The following is a 16,068-nucleotide window of genomic DNA, read 5'->3' on the forward strand; positions in this document are numbered from 1 at the left end:
TACATTAAATGTCAACTGTTTCATAATTGACCTATATACTTAGAAAAATGAGAATAACATTAGGTGTTATCCCCACCAATTTAAACAATATTATTTTTCCCACCTAATCACATACTTAAAGGACTGTACAAAATCATTTGGAGAGAGTATTGTCCCTCCAATTCACTACTACCCAAAGTATTATGTTTTCTAGAAGACTCAGCGCAGCTAGCTCAAGCACCTCTTTGTATCTGGACAGTTGGCAAGTAAAGTATCAATTTCAGCAGCACACATGGTGCTTAAGCATGGACAGGAGTGCCCAGGCAGCAAATGGAGGCCTTTAAGGAAATTGCATTGAGGAACACAATGCTTCAGTGCTTTGCACAGTTGTGTTCAGAAAGTGTTTTATGAAGCACTCCTCCATATGGTTTGCACTGCCTAAGGATATACAAATCAAAGATTTCAATGAGCATTCTACTCACTGATAGAAGAAAAAAACCCAACATAAATAACTTTAAATAAAGACAGTCCTATATATTTACATTGATTTAAATTCTGATTTTTATTCGATCAAGTCTGTTTAATGTGCAATATGGATTAAATAAATTAATAATATATTAGAAAGAACTCCAGGGGTATCAGAATCCAATTATTCCAAAACAGAATAGGAAGTTCAGTTTTATACAAATGATAAATCCAGGCAATTTTGACAGCTCCAAAAGCCACAATGAGGGTCATTTATTTATTTATTATTTTATTTATTAGTTCGAGTTATATGCCACCCTTCTCCGGAGACTCAGGGCGGCTTGCATTAAACAATAGCCTTCACACTTTTGTATATACCTGCTTAGTATACAATATATATATATATATATTTTGCCCCCCCACCCCCCAGCGGTGTTCTATTTTATACAAAGTCAGCTTATTGCCTCCACAAACCGGGTCCTCATTTTACCTACCTTGAAAGGAGGGAAGGCTGAGTCAACCTTGAGCCTGGTGAGAATTGAACTCGCAGTAATTGCAGGCAGCTGGCAGCTAAGTGCTACTTTAACAGCAGTTTTTAGTCCGCTGCACCACCAAGGCTCTTATGATCATGATCATCAGCTGGCTCTGACCCTGACCTGAAGGAAAGGAACTAAGAAGTGCCATACCAAACTGAGTAACAGAAATAAATGCAAAATTCAGTTGATATTATGCACACTTTATTAGGAATATTCTGTTTTATTTGCTTGGATATCGGAATGAACATGTACCAAAATGCTGCAATAATAATTTCATTGCCTGGAAATATTATTTAATTGCTTAAATTACGCATAAAGCTGGGTAACTTTGGGCCAGTCACTTTCTCAAAGTCCAGCCTACCTTACAGGATTGTGGCTGCAGGAAAAACAGGAGGATCAAGGAGTATGTTTCCCACCATGAATTATTTATAAAGTAATAAAGATGGAATAAAAATCTAATAAATAAAAAATAAATAAAAATAGGTTCATGGTGTTCTTTGCTAAATAGCAGAAAGAAATACTAATTTTTGTGCCAACTTCAGGAAGTCAATTTGTTTACTGGAAATGTTTACCTATCAAAATCTATGTTTCTTTTCCAGCACGAATAAATACAAACGGAGAAGGTCATTAAAAATTGATTATTCAAATCAGGCCTTCTCAGATTGTTAGCTGAAATATTTTTAATTGTATGTTCTCCATCAGGCTTAGAAAATAGCACAGTGATTTCCATTTCATTCAGATTTAAAAAGATTTTTCTAATACAGAACGGAGTATGAATGGCAACTTCAGATTCAATTTGAACTATAAATCAGAAGGAGTCTGAATCACACTGTAGCTTATGACTTTTAATGAAATGTTAGTCTGAAGAGTGTTACCAGTCAATTCTTGATTTTGGTTATCATATAATAACACAGCTTTCACTTTATAAAGTTTAGTCTTGAATAGCATTCCAAAGGTGATCTCTGTTGGCAATTTTATCCATTCTTCACTGCTATAAACATGTTTTGACAAATCACTGTGCTGAATCAAGTTTTTACTTACTTTATAAGGCTATATCCCACACTTTTTCTTCTTTCTCAGCAGTAACATTTGCCTTATACAGGCAAGTGTACAATTCACACAGCCAATCTTCATCTAAATGAACAAATTACTATTCATCCTAGTCCTCAACTTAGGACTGTTCGCTTAATGACAATTCTAAGTTATAATCTTGGAAGAAATGATTTACCACTTGTACCTGCACTCGCAACCATTGCACTATTCGCAGTCATGATCATAATTTCGGTGCTGGGCAACCAGCCTGCATTTATGACCAGTTGCAGCATCCTACAGTTACATAATTGTTCTTTATGACCCTTTTTGCCAATTTCCGTCAAAAATTACCCTTTGGGGAAACTGGATTTGCTTAACAACTGTGATGACTGTAAAACTGTTGTAAAATCGGATTCAACTCAACTTATGACACAATGAGAAATTCTGATCCCAATTGTGGCCATAAGTTGAGGACTAGCTGTATATAAATTGCAATTGTGCCATTACAGTTCTAAAGGATGATAAACAGGAGACTGGGTACAAATTTGAATTATATCCATTTTCATGAACCAGTAAAACCAAGTATTATATGAAGAAAAGCCAACTTGTTCCTTCATAATGTCAAGGAACAAGTTGGCTTCCAGTGAGAAATCATGGCAAACTAGATATCCCTGAACAGTGGTGGGTTCCTCCCGTTTCCGCTGAGCCAGTAGCGGTGACGATATGATGTCACCGAACCAGTTCTGCCCCCCCGCCCCCCCATGTTATTCTTACCTTTTATTTGGCCCCACCCCCAATCTATTGCTGCCTCCTGAGTCCCAGCTGATGGCTAGAGGGAAAAAAATTGTTTAAACTCTTGCCGCGGGGCTTCTAAGGGCCGCCCTACAACTGATCAGTGTTAAAACAAAACAAATGAGTAGACCGGTGCCTGCAAAAATAAATGGGTAGACTAGTGCCTGCAAAAATAAATGGGTAGATCGGTACAGCTCTGCAAGCAGTTAAAAGCCTGGTAGACCAGTACCTCTGCTAAATCCTAAATAATTGTCATATGGCCATCAAGCCATGCCCACAAAATAAGCCACGTCCACAGAACTGGTAGTAAAAAATTTTAAAACCTACCCGTCCCTGAAGGAGTGATGTTGGCATTGTAACTAAATTGGTGGCCAGAAAGCAAATTCTGGTTGGCAAAATCTCTTGGGAAAAACGTGAGATTGTGAGATTACCCACTGGTACTCTTGACAGTTACCCTCGGGAACAGACTGCAGAAACCGAGGTTTTTACAGTTAGCTTTTGAGCTGCATGACTGGGAGTTGAGGAATTTCAATCAAGCTCACAGCTATAATGCAGCCTGTAAGCCTTATTTCTTGAACTGTTTTGGATGTCACAGCTATTTACAGCTACAGAGAAATTTTTCTGAGCAGCAGGATAAGAAAATTCCACTTGGTGAAGGAATAAAGAAAAAAGTTTTTAAAAGACTTAAACGTTCTTGTTAAAAAGCTTAACAAAGAATTGTTGTAAGAAAGTTTAAAAAGGATAAAAGGGACAATTATTTGAAAACTTGTGGGTTTTTTTTTTCTGAAAGTGCTTTTGAACAAACTGGAATTCAATTAGACAAACCAACCAGTCCTTCATAGGAATATTTTTTGTTTAATATTTACTATCAGAGAATCCAGACAATTGGTGAATTTTACAAAACAAAGGATAAAGGTAATATGAGCCAGATGTAATGCTGACTGTAACTATAAAGATGTTGGTTGTGATGCTGGCAGTACAACAGAGTGCCACATGAGAAAAAGTAGAAAAAGAGGGGTGAATTGGCATTTTCTCTTTCTCTTGTTGAGACACTTTGTTTTAAGATGCAAAAGAAAGAGGATGTTTGGGTTCACCTTATTTGAAAAGGGGCGTTGGTCCTACCTGATACGCTCCTTCTCGTTGAGTGGAGACAGCAGCCAATGTGGGTACCACTCATCCAATCAGATTGAAGGACTGAGCCAGCCAATAATTTCAAGTCCCGCCCCTGTTGCCGGGCAGACCCAGCTTTGGCGAAGACTCGTAAGACTGACTCGGCGTGTGGGCACAGAAGGCAGCAAGCCACCAGGTAAGTAAAAAGAGAAAAAAGGACAGACAAAAGACACAGCCGGATAAGGGAGGGTCTGGCTGCTGTCTCCACTCAACGAGAAGGAGCGTATCAGGTAGGACCAACGCCCCTTCTCCATTGAGAGTGGAGACAGCAGCCAGTGTGGGACATACCCCAGTTCACTGTCCCGAGTTTAGGGTGGGAACCGGCTGGTCAGCAACAACCGTCTCCCCGGCAACGACACGCTGAAGCACCCGTCGTCCGAATGCTGCCTCCGCCGATGCAAATTGGTCCAATCGATAATGACGTATGAAGGGAACCGGCGAAGTCCACGTGGCCGCCCTGCAGATCTCGAACAAAGGCGCCTGCGTCGCCCATGCAGCAGTCGTAGCAGCGCTACGGGTGGAATGAGCGGTCACTCGAGCTGGACGCGGAAGGGAACGAAGGTCGTAAGCCGAGGCGATGGTATGCCGAATCCAATGACCGACAACAGATGAGGAGACCTTGCACCCTTGGGAAACGGGCAGAAATGAGACAAACAGCGACTCCGAACGACGGAAAACAGATGTCCTCTTAATGTAGATCCGCAAAGCCCGCCGTACGTCGAGCGAGTGCCATCTGCGCTCCCGGGGATGAGCAGGATGCGGGCAGAAATTAGGCAGAATGATTTCCTGCGATCGGTGGAAAACTGAATTGATTTTTGGGACGAAGGTAGGGTCCAAGCGGAGTACTACACGGTCCGAATGAAAGACACAAAGGTCAGAACGGATAGACAATGCTGCTATCTCTGATATACGACGGGCCGACGTTATCACCACAAGAAAGGCCACCTTGCAGGTGAGTAGACGGAGACTAGTAGTTCGCAAGGGTTCATACGGAGGTCCCGTAAGCGACTCCAATACTAAAGGGAGATCCCAGGTCGGATATCTGTGTAATACAGGAGGACACAAATTCGTAGCTCCTCGAAGAAAACGCCGGATTAGGCGATGTTGCGACAATGATGGCAGAGATCCGCAGACCAGGACCGAAGACAGCGCGGCCACATGCCTGCGTAACGTATTGGAAGAGAGGCCTTGAGCCAGACCCTGCTGCAGAAAGCATAAAATGTCCACAATGGATGGCTGAAGAGCAGAAACGCCAGACTCTGAACACCAGGAACAGAAGGCACGCCAAGTGGCAGAATAAATCCGATCCGTAGAAGGGCGGCGCGAGGCCTGCAATGTCTGAATAACGTCTGGCGGAATATGTACTGCAGTCAAAGTGCTCCGCTCAACCGCCAAACGGTCAGGCTGAGCCAGGCCAGGTCCGGGTGCAACAGAGCACCCTGGGACAGAACGTCGTCCTCGAGGGGGATGCGCCACGATGGGGCCACCGAGAGGGACACAAGGTCCGCATACCAGGGTCTCCGGGGCCAATGAGGTGCTACAAGGACCACTTCCGCCCGCTCGTATAAGATCTTGCGAACAACCCTGGGTAGGAGTGAGGTCGGGGGAAAAGCGTAGAGAAGACCCGCCGGCCATGGAATCCGAAGAGCGTCGACGCCCGCAGCCCGAGGATCTGGGAACCGGGCAAAGAACCGTGGCAGATGAGCATTCGCGCTTGTTGCGAAGAGGTCGATGATCGGCATGCCGAACCGACGCGACAGCTCCTGAAGGATCCGTGGATGGAGGCGCCACTCCGCGTTGTCCACTCGACGACGACTCAGCCAGTCCGCTTGGGAGTTGTCCACTCCGGAAATATGCTCTGCCCGGAGGGAGCAAAGGTGCCGCTCTGCCCAGAATCCCAGTCACAGGGCCAACAGGAGAAGCGACCTCGACCTGGTCCCCCCCAGCTTGTTCAGGTGCGCTTTCGCTGCAACATTGTCCGTCAGAACGAGGACATGGGAGTTGGAGACCAGATTCCGGAAGGCCCTGAGAGCCAGGAAGATCGCCTGTAGTTCTAGCCAGTTGATCGGGCGGCGGGACTCTGCCGGACTCCAAGTGCCCTGAGCCAACTGACCTTGACAATGGGCCCCCCAGCCGAGGAGGCTGGCATCTGTAGTTACTACCACCCTCTGAGGTTCCAGGAAGAATGACCCCGCAGCCAGGGCAGGGGAGCGCCACCACCGCAGGGATCGGCGAACAGCAGGAGGGACCGGAACCGGCCTGGATGATGTGCCTCTGCCCGCCTTCTGCAACGGCAAGAGAAACCATTGAAGTTCCCGTGCGTGCTTTTCTTAGCCTCTGCTTAGCTGCTCGTCAGTCGAAAAAACGCCCCTAATTAGCTCAGCTGTTCGTCGGAGCGGCGAAAATAGCGCTGCAGCAAAGTCGGGTCCAAACAGGAGAGAAGCACTCCGGAGCAATGAGGGCAGCAAATTCAGCCTCCAGGGAAAGTGGGCGAGGGAGGCCAGCAGTCTAAAGTCCCAATCGCAGGCAGAAAAGTTCTCTTAAGGCTGGGAGGTTCAGAAACGGAGCGGAGGGCAACAAAATGGCCGCCGCCACAGAAACGGCACGAAAAACGGCCGCTACGAAGGATACAAGCCCCTGGGCGAAGCGATCTAGGAAGGAAGGGCCAGATCCTGAAACGAAGGTCTGCCAAGCCTGGCAGGAACGTCCAGGAAGCCCCCCAGGGGTCCCCAAAGGGACAAAACAAAAAAACCTTCACACCAGGGAATTAAAAGTTCTCAAGGAAACCAAAGGGAAAAAAACTCACGAAATCCAAGGCAACCAAGTCCATAGGGAGAAGCAGAGAAACGTCATAAAACAGTCCAGATCCAAAAAACACCAATATTTCCACAAAGGGACAGATATTTAGAAGAAAGCAGTCAGAGCTATAGACCCACACGCCAGTCCAACTGAAGGACTGAGCCAAAGCTGGGTCTGCCCGGCAACAGGGGCGGGACTTGAAATTATTGGCTGGCTCAGTCCTTCAATCTGATTGGATGAGTGGTACCCACACTGGCTGCTGTCTCCACTCTCAATGGAGAATATATTTTTTACCTTGCTGCTTGGTTTGGATGAAACAGTTGAGTGTTGCTGACAAACAGAAGGCTTTTAAAGTTAGAAGTACATGAGATTTGAGTGTCAAGGATGTTTGTGGTAAAATAAAGTCACAGTTAATATGTATTTTTAAAATCATTATGTTAGACATGCTATATTGAGAATATGGAACAAATACAAACCCAGGTTATGCTCTAAAACAACGGTCACCAATTGGTGGTCCGTGGACCACTGGTGGTCTGTGAAAAATGTTTGTGGTCCACAGAAAAATTATTTGCATTTTTTATATTGCACTAAATCAGGGGTCCTCAAATTATGGCCCCTGGGACAGATACGTGCAATGAACGTTTGTGTTGCTGCAGAGAGTCTCCCCCTTTGGGGTCCTGTGTGTGTTTGAGGGGGGCAGAAATTCCGACTTGGGGCCGGCTTCAGTCTCTTGGTGCAGGGCTTTGGGCACAGGCTGGAGGGAAGTGCCTCTGGTAGCAAAGAGCCGGAGGGCCTTGTTCCAGTGGGACTGCCTCATGGCCTGGAACTGGCTGACCATCACAACCCACTGAGCCTCCAGGTGCCAGCACCTGGTCTTGCACTCCCGCAGGTCTTCCCTCTGCTTGGAAAGCCTATGCTTGTAGTCCTCAGTGAGGTGCTTCTGCTGAGCCTCTTTCTAGTCAGATCCAATTTAAACTGAGCTGTTTTGCCAACTCTTTCTCGTGATGGCTGCTTAGCTCCAACAACTGCTTCCCGTTGGGGCCCTAAAGAGTCCTGGCGACGAGGAGTGGCTGGGAGGGAAGGGGTGAGTAGAGGCTGGCGAGGCGCCCCTCGACCTGAGTGTCTAACCCTAACCGTAACCCTCGACGTGAGTGACATTGAGTTGGCCCACCCAGTCACATGACCACCTAGCCATGCCCACCCAGCCAGTCATTAAGCAGATCATATTAGTGGTCCGCAGGATTTAAAATTATGACTTTAGTGGCCCCTGAGGTCCGAAAGGTTGGTGACCCCTGCTCTAAAACATCTTTGTTGGTCCTCAGCACAAGAAGCATTTTATAGATAAAGAAATAATATTGTTCAAATGTGAACAAGAAGGAACATTGTATCATATTGCTGGACATGTAAAGAACAGAAAATTCTGGATTCAAACACGTACACTGAGTCAGAGGATTTTAAATATTAATATACAATTGAGGCCAGAGTTTTTTTGGGGTTGATTGAAAAACAGTTGGAAAAATGTTATAGAATGCTTTTTTTGTACATGATAACTGCAGTAACATTACTGTTGCCAAAGCTGGGGGGGGGGTGCGGGGGAGCAGGGGGAGCTAATGTGCAAAACTTCATTTGTGCACGCTTGGGATTTAGGTTGCACATGTGAAACCATTCCCCTCCACTGCTGAAACTGCCAAAGCTGCTGGCGGTCCACAGAACCAAAAAGGTTGTGAACCCCTGCTGTATAGGAAAAAAACCTGCATTGCCCACAATGGAGGAATGGCTGGTGAAGATGATGGAACTTATTGAGTTGGCTAAATTGACTTCTTTGATCACAGAAAAGACAATATTTATGTTGATTCTAACTGGAAAACCTTTATAGATTTTTTGTATGAAACTAAAAAAAATTAACTTGCAATTTATCTTAATGATTACATAGATTATAAAAAGAATTATTAAAAGTTTAATAAAATTATATTAAAACAAATGAAGACGCAAGCTCACACAAGCATCCAACTACTGTATTATATTTCATTGCTTCACTCCTCCAGTTTTAACATGTTAACTTTTAGTTTTTCCCTTCTCTCAAGACTTTTATACACCTCTCTCTCATAGTTACAGAATGGCAAAATCTCAATTTATTGAGTTCAGGATACTGATTTCTTTCATCTTTTTGGTCATATTTAAACACATATTAGATGTGATATTGATATAGGGTGTTTACAAACCCCTCTACTTTTTTCACAACCAAAAATTGCTTTTCACATGTTCTGTATCTAAAACATGAATAAACAAAAGCATATGTTTTATATCAATCCACCATATAAACCTCGCACCAGACCTCTTTCTCACTGATCCAAGTCTGAAACTAAATTATTGGTACTTATTTTGTTCTTAAATAATTTGCTGTATTCCTTGCAACAGAATATTTGACATGGCCAGGTTCGGTGCCACCTATAGCCACATATTACTATTACCCAGTAGTGGGATTCAAATAATTTAGCAACCAGTTCTCTGCCCTAATGACCAGCTGGGTAAGCGTGGCTTGGTCATGTGACCATGTGGGCATGGCCAACTCAACGTCACTCACGCCGATGGGCCTAGCTGTTAACCTTAGCTGTTACAATGTAATAAGGGCTAACCAGAGAGACAGTTTCTGTAAGCAGGGCAATAAAGATTAGGCTAGAAACAACACCAGAATGTTTCCTTCCTGCCTTCCTTACAGGATTAGCCCTGTCAAGTGGAAAAAAACAAAATAAGATTTTTTCCAACAGCTGGTTCTCCAAACTGCTTAGAAAGTTAACAACCGGTTCTCCCGAATAGGTATGAACTGGCTGAATCCCACCACTGCTATTACCCGCCCTACACACACACACCCCTTCTGTTTTTCTTAGACTTTGCATATGTTGGCAAACTATCAGCATAAAAGGAATCTCAATTCTCATTTGAAAATATTTCTGGGTTATATAATAATTATGAATGTATGGCTATATAGCTCCAAAACAGTGAAAACAACATGGATCGCCATCAAACATCATTTAAAGATATTTAATGTGCATGTCTTCTCATCTAATCTCACTGCTTTGAAAGACAGTCAGATCAGATTCTGATCAACCGAATTTTATCACAGCCTAATCTTTCTGGATATTCAAACAAGAATTCAAATACCAACTTAAACCCTGCCTTAGGAAATCTCACCCAAGTACAATTATGAACACCATATCATATTGCTTATTACATTTAGGAAATGTATATTCAAGATGGAAACAGCATGCTTCATTTGTTCTTTATTAATGCTCCAGGCTGCTTCTTGCCGAGAGTTTCACAATGCTCTAATAAGCTCATTCCGTGAAGGAGACCCTACACTAGTTTTGGCTGAAAGCTGAAGCATCTATTTGATTCTACACTGCAGTTAATTCTCAACAGACCTGACAATGAAAATAACATCTACACAATTATCAAGAGGCAAAGTTGGCTTTTATGTGGTAGCTAAACTGATTTATTGTAAGGTTCAGATACTTAACTGCGGGAGTCAATATGACTCATGAAAAAAATGCTCATTTTCAGCACCAATGCTCATTTCCCGATATTGTTTTATTCATCAGGCTTTGAATTTTCAATAAGCAATAATATTGGGAAAGGAGATTATCAAAGAGTGTCACATATTTTCCTGTCTGTAACCAGAGGCATGTGATTTCATATGACTATGTCAATACAGAACAGATAAGCACCAGAATAATATTTTATACTTTAAAAAGGTATTAATTCTTATATCTTCTACCATTCATTTATTTTGCTTACTACTTCTTATTCTTTTTCTGCACTTTGTGCAGTGGTTTACCTTACAAGGAATAACATGCTAGGTGTACATGTATGTAGGAATTAATTCCTTTAATTTAACCTACTATCATAATAAGGGAAAAATAAATTGCCCAATTTTCTATAATTCATTTGATTCAGATTTAAGAAATTTCTCACATATCATGAAAAAATGTTGAACATCTTTCTAAAGATAATCAGTATTATAACTATAACACTGCTGCCTTTGCTTCAACTGAAAAGCAATGTACAGCAATGGTTAAGTATGTGAATCTAGACATTTTCAATTCAATTCTTCTCATTTTGCAAGAAACCCACTTCATTTTATTACAGAAGCCATTATTTTCTAAATGTCCTTTCCTTTATCTTCTAATTTGCAACAGAATAATAGTGATAAGCTTTGCCGGGAATGTTGAATTTATTTCTGAAAAGAAGTCTGGACACTCTTATTATTCAACATATATACAACCATTTAAGCTAGTTGTTCCATATTTTTATGAGCCCTTATTATTTCATTATGATTAAAACATTTAATTATAGTGATTGAAATAAGCTGTTGAATGACATTTTCTTGGCATCTTTGCAACATCTTATAGAGATGTGCAGCATGTCAATATGTCATTCAGAAAGGACATCCCTGTCAGTGCTAGCAAAATAAGTGACAGATATAACAAGACAGTTATATAACAAAACCAGCAATCAAGAGAACAGTTTGAGGACAACTAAATGAAGCAAATAGTGTATGTTCACTGACATGATCCCAAGATTGTTTAGAAGAAAGAAAAGCTCAGAACTGCTAATCAGTGACACAGAGATGCACAATTTATTGCATTTTTCTAGGCATCAATGTTTATTTACCTTTTGTTAAATCAGGCCTTGAAGGCTGGCCTGCGGTTTCTTCAGAGTCTTCATTACTACTTTCTGATGCATCACTGCCAGTTTCATCCCCATCATCTTCATCGCTCTCTGTAGTATCACTGGCATCATTATCACTCTCCACTCTCTCATAATCGCTGTCATCTGACTCCTCTTCAGATTCTTGGCTAGGTGAATTCACTTCAGGCAAGAGCTTAGGTCTTTTGGCATCATCAGCACTTCCTGCAGCACCACCTCCCATGCTGCTCAAACCTTGTAGAGATCGTTTTTGGGCCAAGAGTTTTCGATTTAAGATACTGATCCGCCCACTGTCATCCAGAGTCTGCACTGTTGGCGTCCTGCTGTCCTTACCAGAGGAGGAATTCTTCTTACGGGGCTGGCCCCCAGCTTTATTTTCATGCAGGTGTTTCATAAGGCTTCTGGTATTTTTGTATGTGTCAAATCACTAGTTCAAGTAAGAAAGAAATTTCTATTAGCCTTCCTTTCATTATAATTCAATAATAGAAAATGGGATTGGCTGTCTAATTATATTTCTCAATTTGAAATCATCTTACGCACATTCCCAGATGAAAAACAGCTGTATTCAAAGAGTTAATAAACTAGGAGTTTATAAGCTGGGAAGGAATTATGGCACTGTGCTCATTTGATAACATGCTTTGCTTGTGAAGTACCCTTCTGGATCTGCTCCTGAAACAGTAAGAAGCCACTATAGTTGTTCAAAGCATCACTGCAATTACTTAAGAAGTTCTTCCAACATCGTCTGAGTTATTCATGTGCATGCCCAGAAGACACTTCCAGCAGAATAGCTAATGAAATAGCTGTTTTGAAGAGCAGATACAGAAGTTGCTTCACTTGTGGGGAAAAAATCTTGAATTATTTGCCCAACCTCGTATATTTATTTCCTTATCTAAGGAAAGATCTATGGTATTAAGATTCTTCAACAAAGAACACAGATATCTCTTTTTCAATCTTTTAATCTATTATATATCATCACATCTAGCACATGCCTATACATTATATTTCAAGTATGGATGCCATCTGCTATTTGAAACATTACAAAACTGAAGAGATAATACCTTTATTAATATGTTTATGGTACTTTTCCATACTGCCTCACTTCCATTATGTTCTAAACTGAAAAGTTATATGAATATACCTTTTAAATGAAGTAACCAATGTGGGCGTCAAAGAAGTAGCTTGTTCAATTCTTCCAGAGTTCTGTTAACTGAGAGAACCTAAATTTAGCTCAATGTTCATCAAATAATCTTACTTGCTAGAGCCAGAAAGAAGTCTAACAATCTCGAGTAGGTAAGTTTTATACATGTAAGAGACATTTTATACATGTATAATGTTCAAATGTTCAAGAAAAAATGGTAGGAACCCAGAGTTCTTGCATCAAGTGATTTAATAATTCCTTTTAACATTAATTTCAGTCATATTAAAATAAGGAGAAAAAATTATAAATGAAAAGATCCATAAAACAAGATCTGTCCTTTCTTAGGTCCATGAATTCTTCCTAAGCTATTATCATGTTTCTCTAGGCAGGTTTTAAAATCTAATTCATAATTAACACAAGAGCAATAACGTATTTCTCTTTATTGTATTGCAGGAAGAAAAACCTTCTTACCAAAGCTGGTACTTAGTAAAATTAAGCAAGCACAAAACTGTGCTCTGAACAAGAACTTTAGTTCTCCAAGGGAAAAGAATCTAATATGTAGAATCCAGTAGTTTATTTCCTGACCTGATCCCTTTGATTTGTTACTAAAAATGCATTAATTGGGCAGTTTCAAAGTAATTCAATGTTAACAGACAAATCTATGGCTAGTCTATTGATGTAAAAGGTTTTGTCAATATTCAAGAGCAGAATACTGCCAATTATTAGATGCAAGAGTTAATTAATGAAGAAAAATATTAACAGGTCATTGTATTATATTTTAGAGTGCTTTAACAGAATGTTATAATTTGGTAAAATTATACCATTTCCCCCAAAATAAGACATCCCCTGATAATAAGCCCAATCGGGCTTTTGAGCGCATGGCAGTAAGGCCAAGCGCTTATTTCAGGATTCAAAAAAATATAAGACGGGGTCTTATTTTCGGGAAAACACGGTATCAAATGGATTGGCTTTACTGTTCATGTATTGCTTCTGGGATGGAGGCAGGTTAGACTTTTCTACAATTTGCTGTAGGGCTAATTTTGATGAAGTTATGGTGTATAAGCCTGGAATTTCTTTTTAATTGCTCAGAGATGAAGTAGGATAGCAGGAGCACCCAGCCACTTACACTGATGTCTTATATCAGGTTCCAAGCGATATGCTTTAAGCAGGCCAAACAAGGCAAGCAGCTTGGCAACATTCAGATGTTTTGGACTACAACTTCTACAATCCTTTGCTAGCTGGAACTAAAAAGAGCTGAAGTCTAAAACATTTAGATAGCACAAAAGTGCTTTTCCCATTATAACAGAAAGAGGTGCCTTAAAGTTTAAAGTGCTGTTTCTGCCAGACAGAATTAAATGTGCATATTTCAACACAAACATTAATTTTAAATGTTACTTGGGACTCTAGCATGCAAGGACTTAAGAATTAGTGCCTATAAAAACATGGCAGTTTGTCATTGATGGAATTTTTCTAACATGTAGGAGCTATCATTACAAAAGGCCTCCTTTTCATATTGTTCACATGTGAGAAACTGTTAAAGCAACAAGAAGAAGATACTGAATAACCATCTGTCTGAAATGGTATAGATCCATGATGGCGAACCTATGGCACGCGTGCCACAGATAGTATGTGGAGCCATATCTGTAGGCACACAAGTGTTGCCCTACCTCAGCTCCAGCGCATATGCGCACATCGATCAGTTTAATTTCAGGCCTTCCAGGCCCACTGGAAGTCGGGTAACGAGCCGTTTCCAGCCTCCAGAAGGCCTCCAGAGGGTGAGGGAGGCCGTTTTCGCCCTCCCCAGGCTCCTAGAAAGCCTCTGGAGCCTGGGGAGGGCAATAAAAGGGCCTACCAGGCCCACCGGTAATCTTTTTGCCATTGTGTGCCAAAAGAGGGGGTGCGCGGGGGGGGTTGCGCGTGCATGCGTGGGGGAAGGGGAAGGACATGGGGGAGGCATTGAATTATGGGTGTGGGCACGCATGCGCACGACCCCCCTGTGCTCCCCCCGCTTTTGTCACGCGACAGCAAAATGGTTAGCCATCACTGGTATAGGTTTTCCTGCTTAAACAGGGGGTTGGATTAGAAGATTTCCAAGATCCCTTCCAACTCTATTCCATTCAACACTTGCTGTTGATTTCCTCTTTGCGATTCTATTAGATGGATGGAGAAAATGGGTAGACAGGCCACAGCTTCACTAAAATTGTGATGGAAAGTGTTATCAATGAACCCTAGAAATGCAGACACGCTTTGATTATTGATTTCAGGTGGAGGAGGGTTTTTTTTTTAAATCAGTTAAGAACATGTCAGACATATAGAAGAAATATCTACTGGAAGTTAAAAGTCTGGTGTATGAAACAATACAGTATTTCAGGAGACATTTAAAAATATTTTGTCATTTCACCCCTATGAAACCACCAGCAATCTGTTTTATTTCCCTATCATCCAAAATGCAAAACCATACAGTATTGCCTCTGAACTTGGAAGCTTTAACAGATTAACAGAGTTGGAAGGGATCTTGTACGTCATCTAGTCCAACCCCCTGTCCAAGCAGGAGACCCAACGCCAGTGTTTCTCAACCTTGGTAGCTTGAAGATGGGTGGATTTCAACTCCCAGAATCCCCCAGCCAGCGCTGCTGGCTGGGGGATTCTGGGAGTTGAAGTCCATCCATCTTCAAGCTACCAAGGTTGAGAAACACTGCTCTACACCGTTTCTGACAAATGGCAGTCCAATCTTTTCTTGAAAGTCTCAAGTGATGAAGCTCCCACGTCTTCCGAAGGCAAGCTGTTCCATTGGTTGATTGTCCTCACGATCAGAAAATTTCTCCTTATTTTCAGGTTGAATCTCTCCTTGATCAGTTTTCATCCATTATTTCTTGTCTGGCCTTCGGGTGCCTTGGAAAATAGCTTGACCCGCCTTGCTCTCCGTGGCAGCCCCATAAATATTGGAAGACTCCTATCATGTCTCCCCTGGTCCTTCTCTTCACTAGCTTCATTGTATCGCCTTCGATTTTAGCTAAACAGCAGATTTTACCACTTCTGTGACCCGGCCAAATAACAATAAATTCCTATTAGGCAGCCAATTGTGGATGCCTCAAATGTTATCCTTTCTCACTTGCCAGTCGGTAACCAAAGGACGAGTGGCAGCCATTCGAGGGGAGTTAAGGGTCATCCACCGGAAGAGGCAGTCTGTAGGAAAAGATATATGAGAATAATCCGGGGAGGGGGGCGCTGTTAAACACGAGTTCTACCTGCCTGTGACGGGCTGCCCACGCTGATGCCCACACGATCACACACTCCGTTCCCTCTCCCCGGCCTGCCTTCACGATCTCCTCCGGCCTGCCGGTAGGTCACGCCGCCACAGCTCCTTTCCGTTTCCTGGCAACGGCACGACGGGGGAGGAGGGAAGAGGGGCTGAGCTCGCGGAAGTCACAAAGAGCGGGGAGGGGGGAG

At 42.3% G+C, this 16,068-nt stretch overlaps 2 protein-coding genes across 6 annotated transcripts in view; one reads left to right on the forward strand and one right to left on the reverse strand.

The window, feature by feature from the left end:
* Window positions 1-15,940, reverse strand: part of RRP36 (ribosomal RNA processing 36) — a 52,131-nt gene extending 36,191 nt beyond the window's left edge. Inside the window, exons 1-3 of one of the 5 annotated variants that reach the window (XM_087888101.1) lie at window positions 15,871-15,940; window positions 12,619-12,687; window positions 11,445-11,907 (exon numbers count right to left, since the gene is read on the reverse strand). In XM_087888101.1, the coding sequence (XP_087744227.1) occupies window positions 11,445-11,874 (430 nt within the window). In that variant the 5' untranslated portion in view covers window positions 11,875-11,907; window positions 12,619-12,687; window positions 15,871-15,940. Of the gene's footprint in view, window positions 1-11,444; window positions 11,908-12,618; window positions 12,688-15,730 lie in introns of all 5 variants that reach the window. The other 4 variants (XM_034427574.2, XM_087888102.1, XM_034427577.2 and 1 more) reach the window with 4 other exon arrangements.
* Window positions 15,855-16,068, forward strand: part of MEA1 (male-enhanced antigen 1) — a 96,201-nt gene continuing 95,987 nt past the window's right edge. Inside the window, exon 1 of the mRNA XM_034427578.3 lies at window positions 15,855-15,960. Within this exon, the coding sequence (XP_034283469.2) occupies window positions 15,893-15,960 (68 nt within the window). The 5' untranslated portion in view covers window positions 15,855-15,892. The remainder of the gene's footprint in view (window positions 15,961-16,068) is intronic.

Source organism: Pantherophis guttatus, chromosome 1 (assembly GCF_059756535.1).
Source record: "Pantherophis guttatus breed Tessera chromosome 1, ASM5975653v1, whole genome shotgun sequence".
In the NCBI taxonomy this organism is placed as follows: Eukaryota; Metazoa; Chordata; class Lepidosauria; order Squamata; family Colubridae; genus Pantherophis; species Pantherophis guttatus.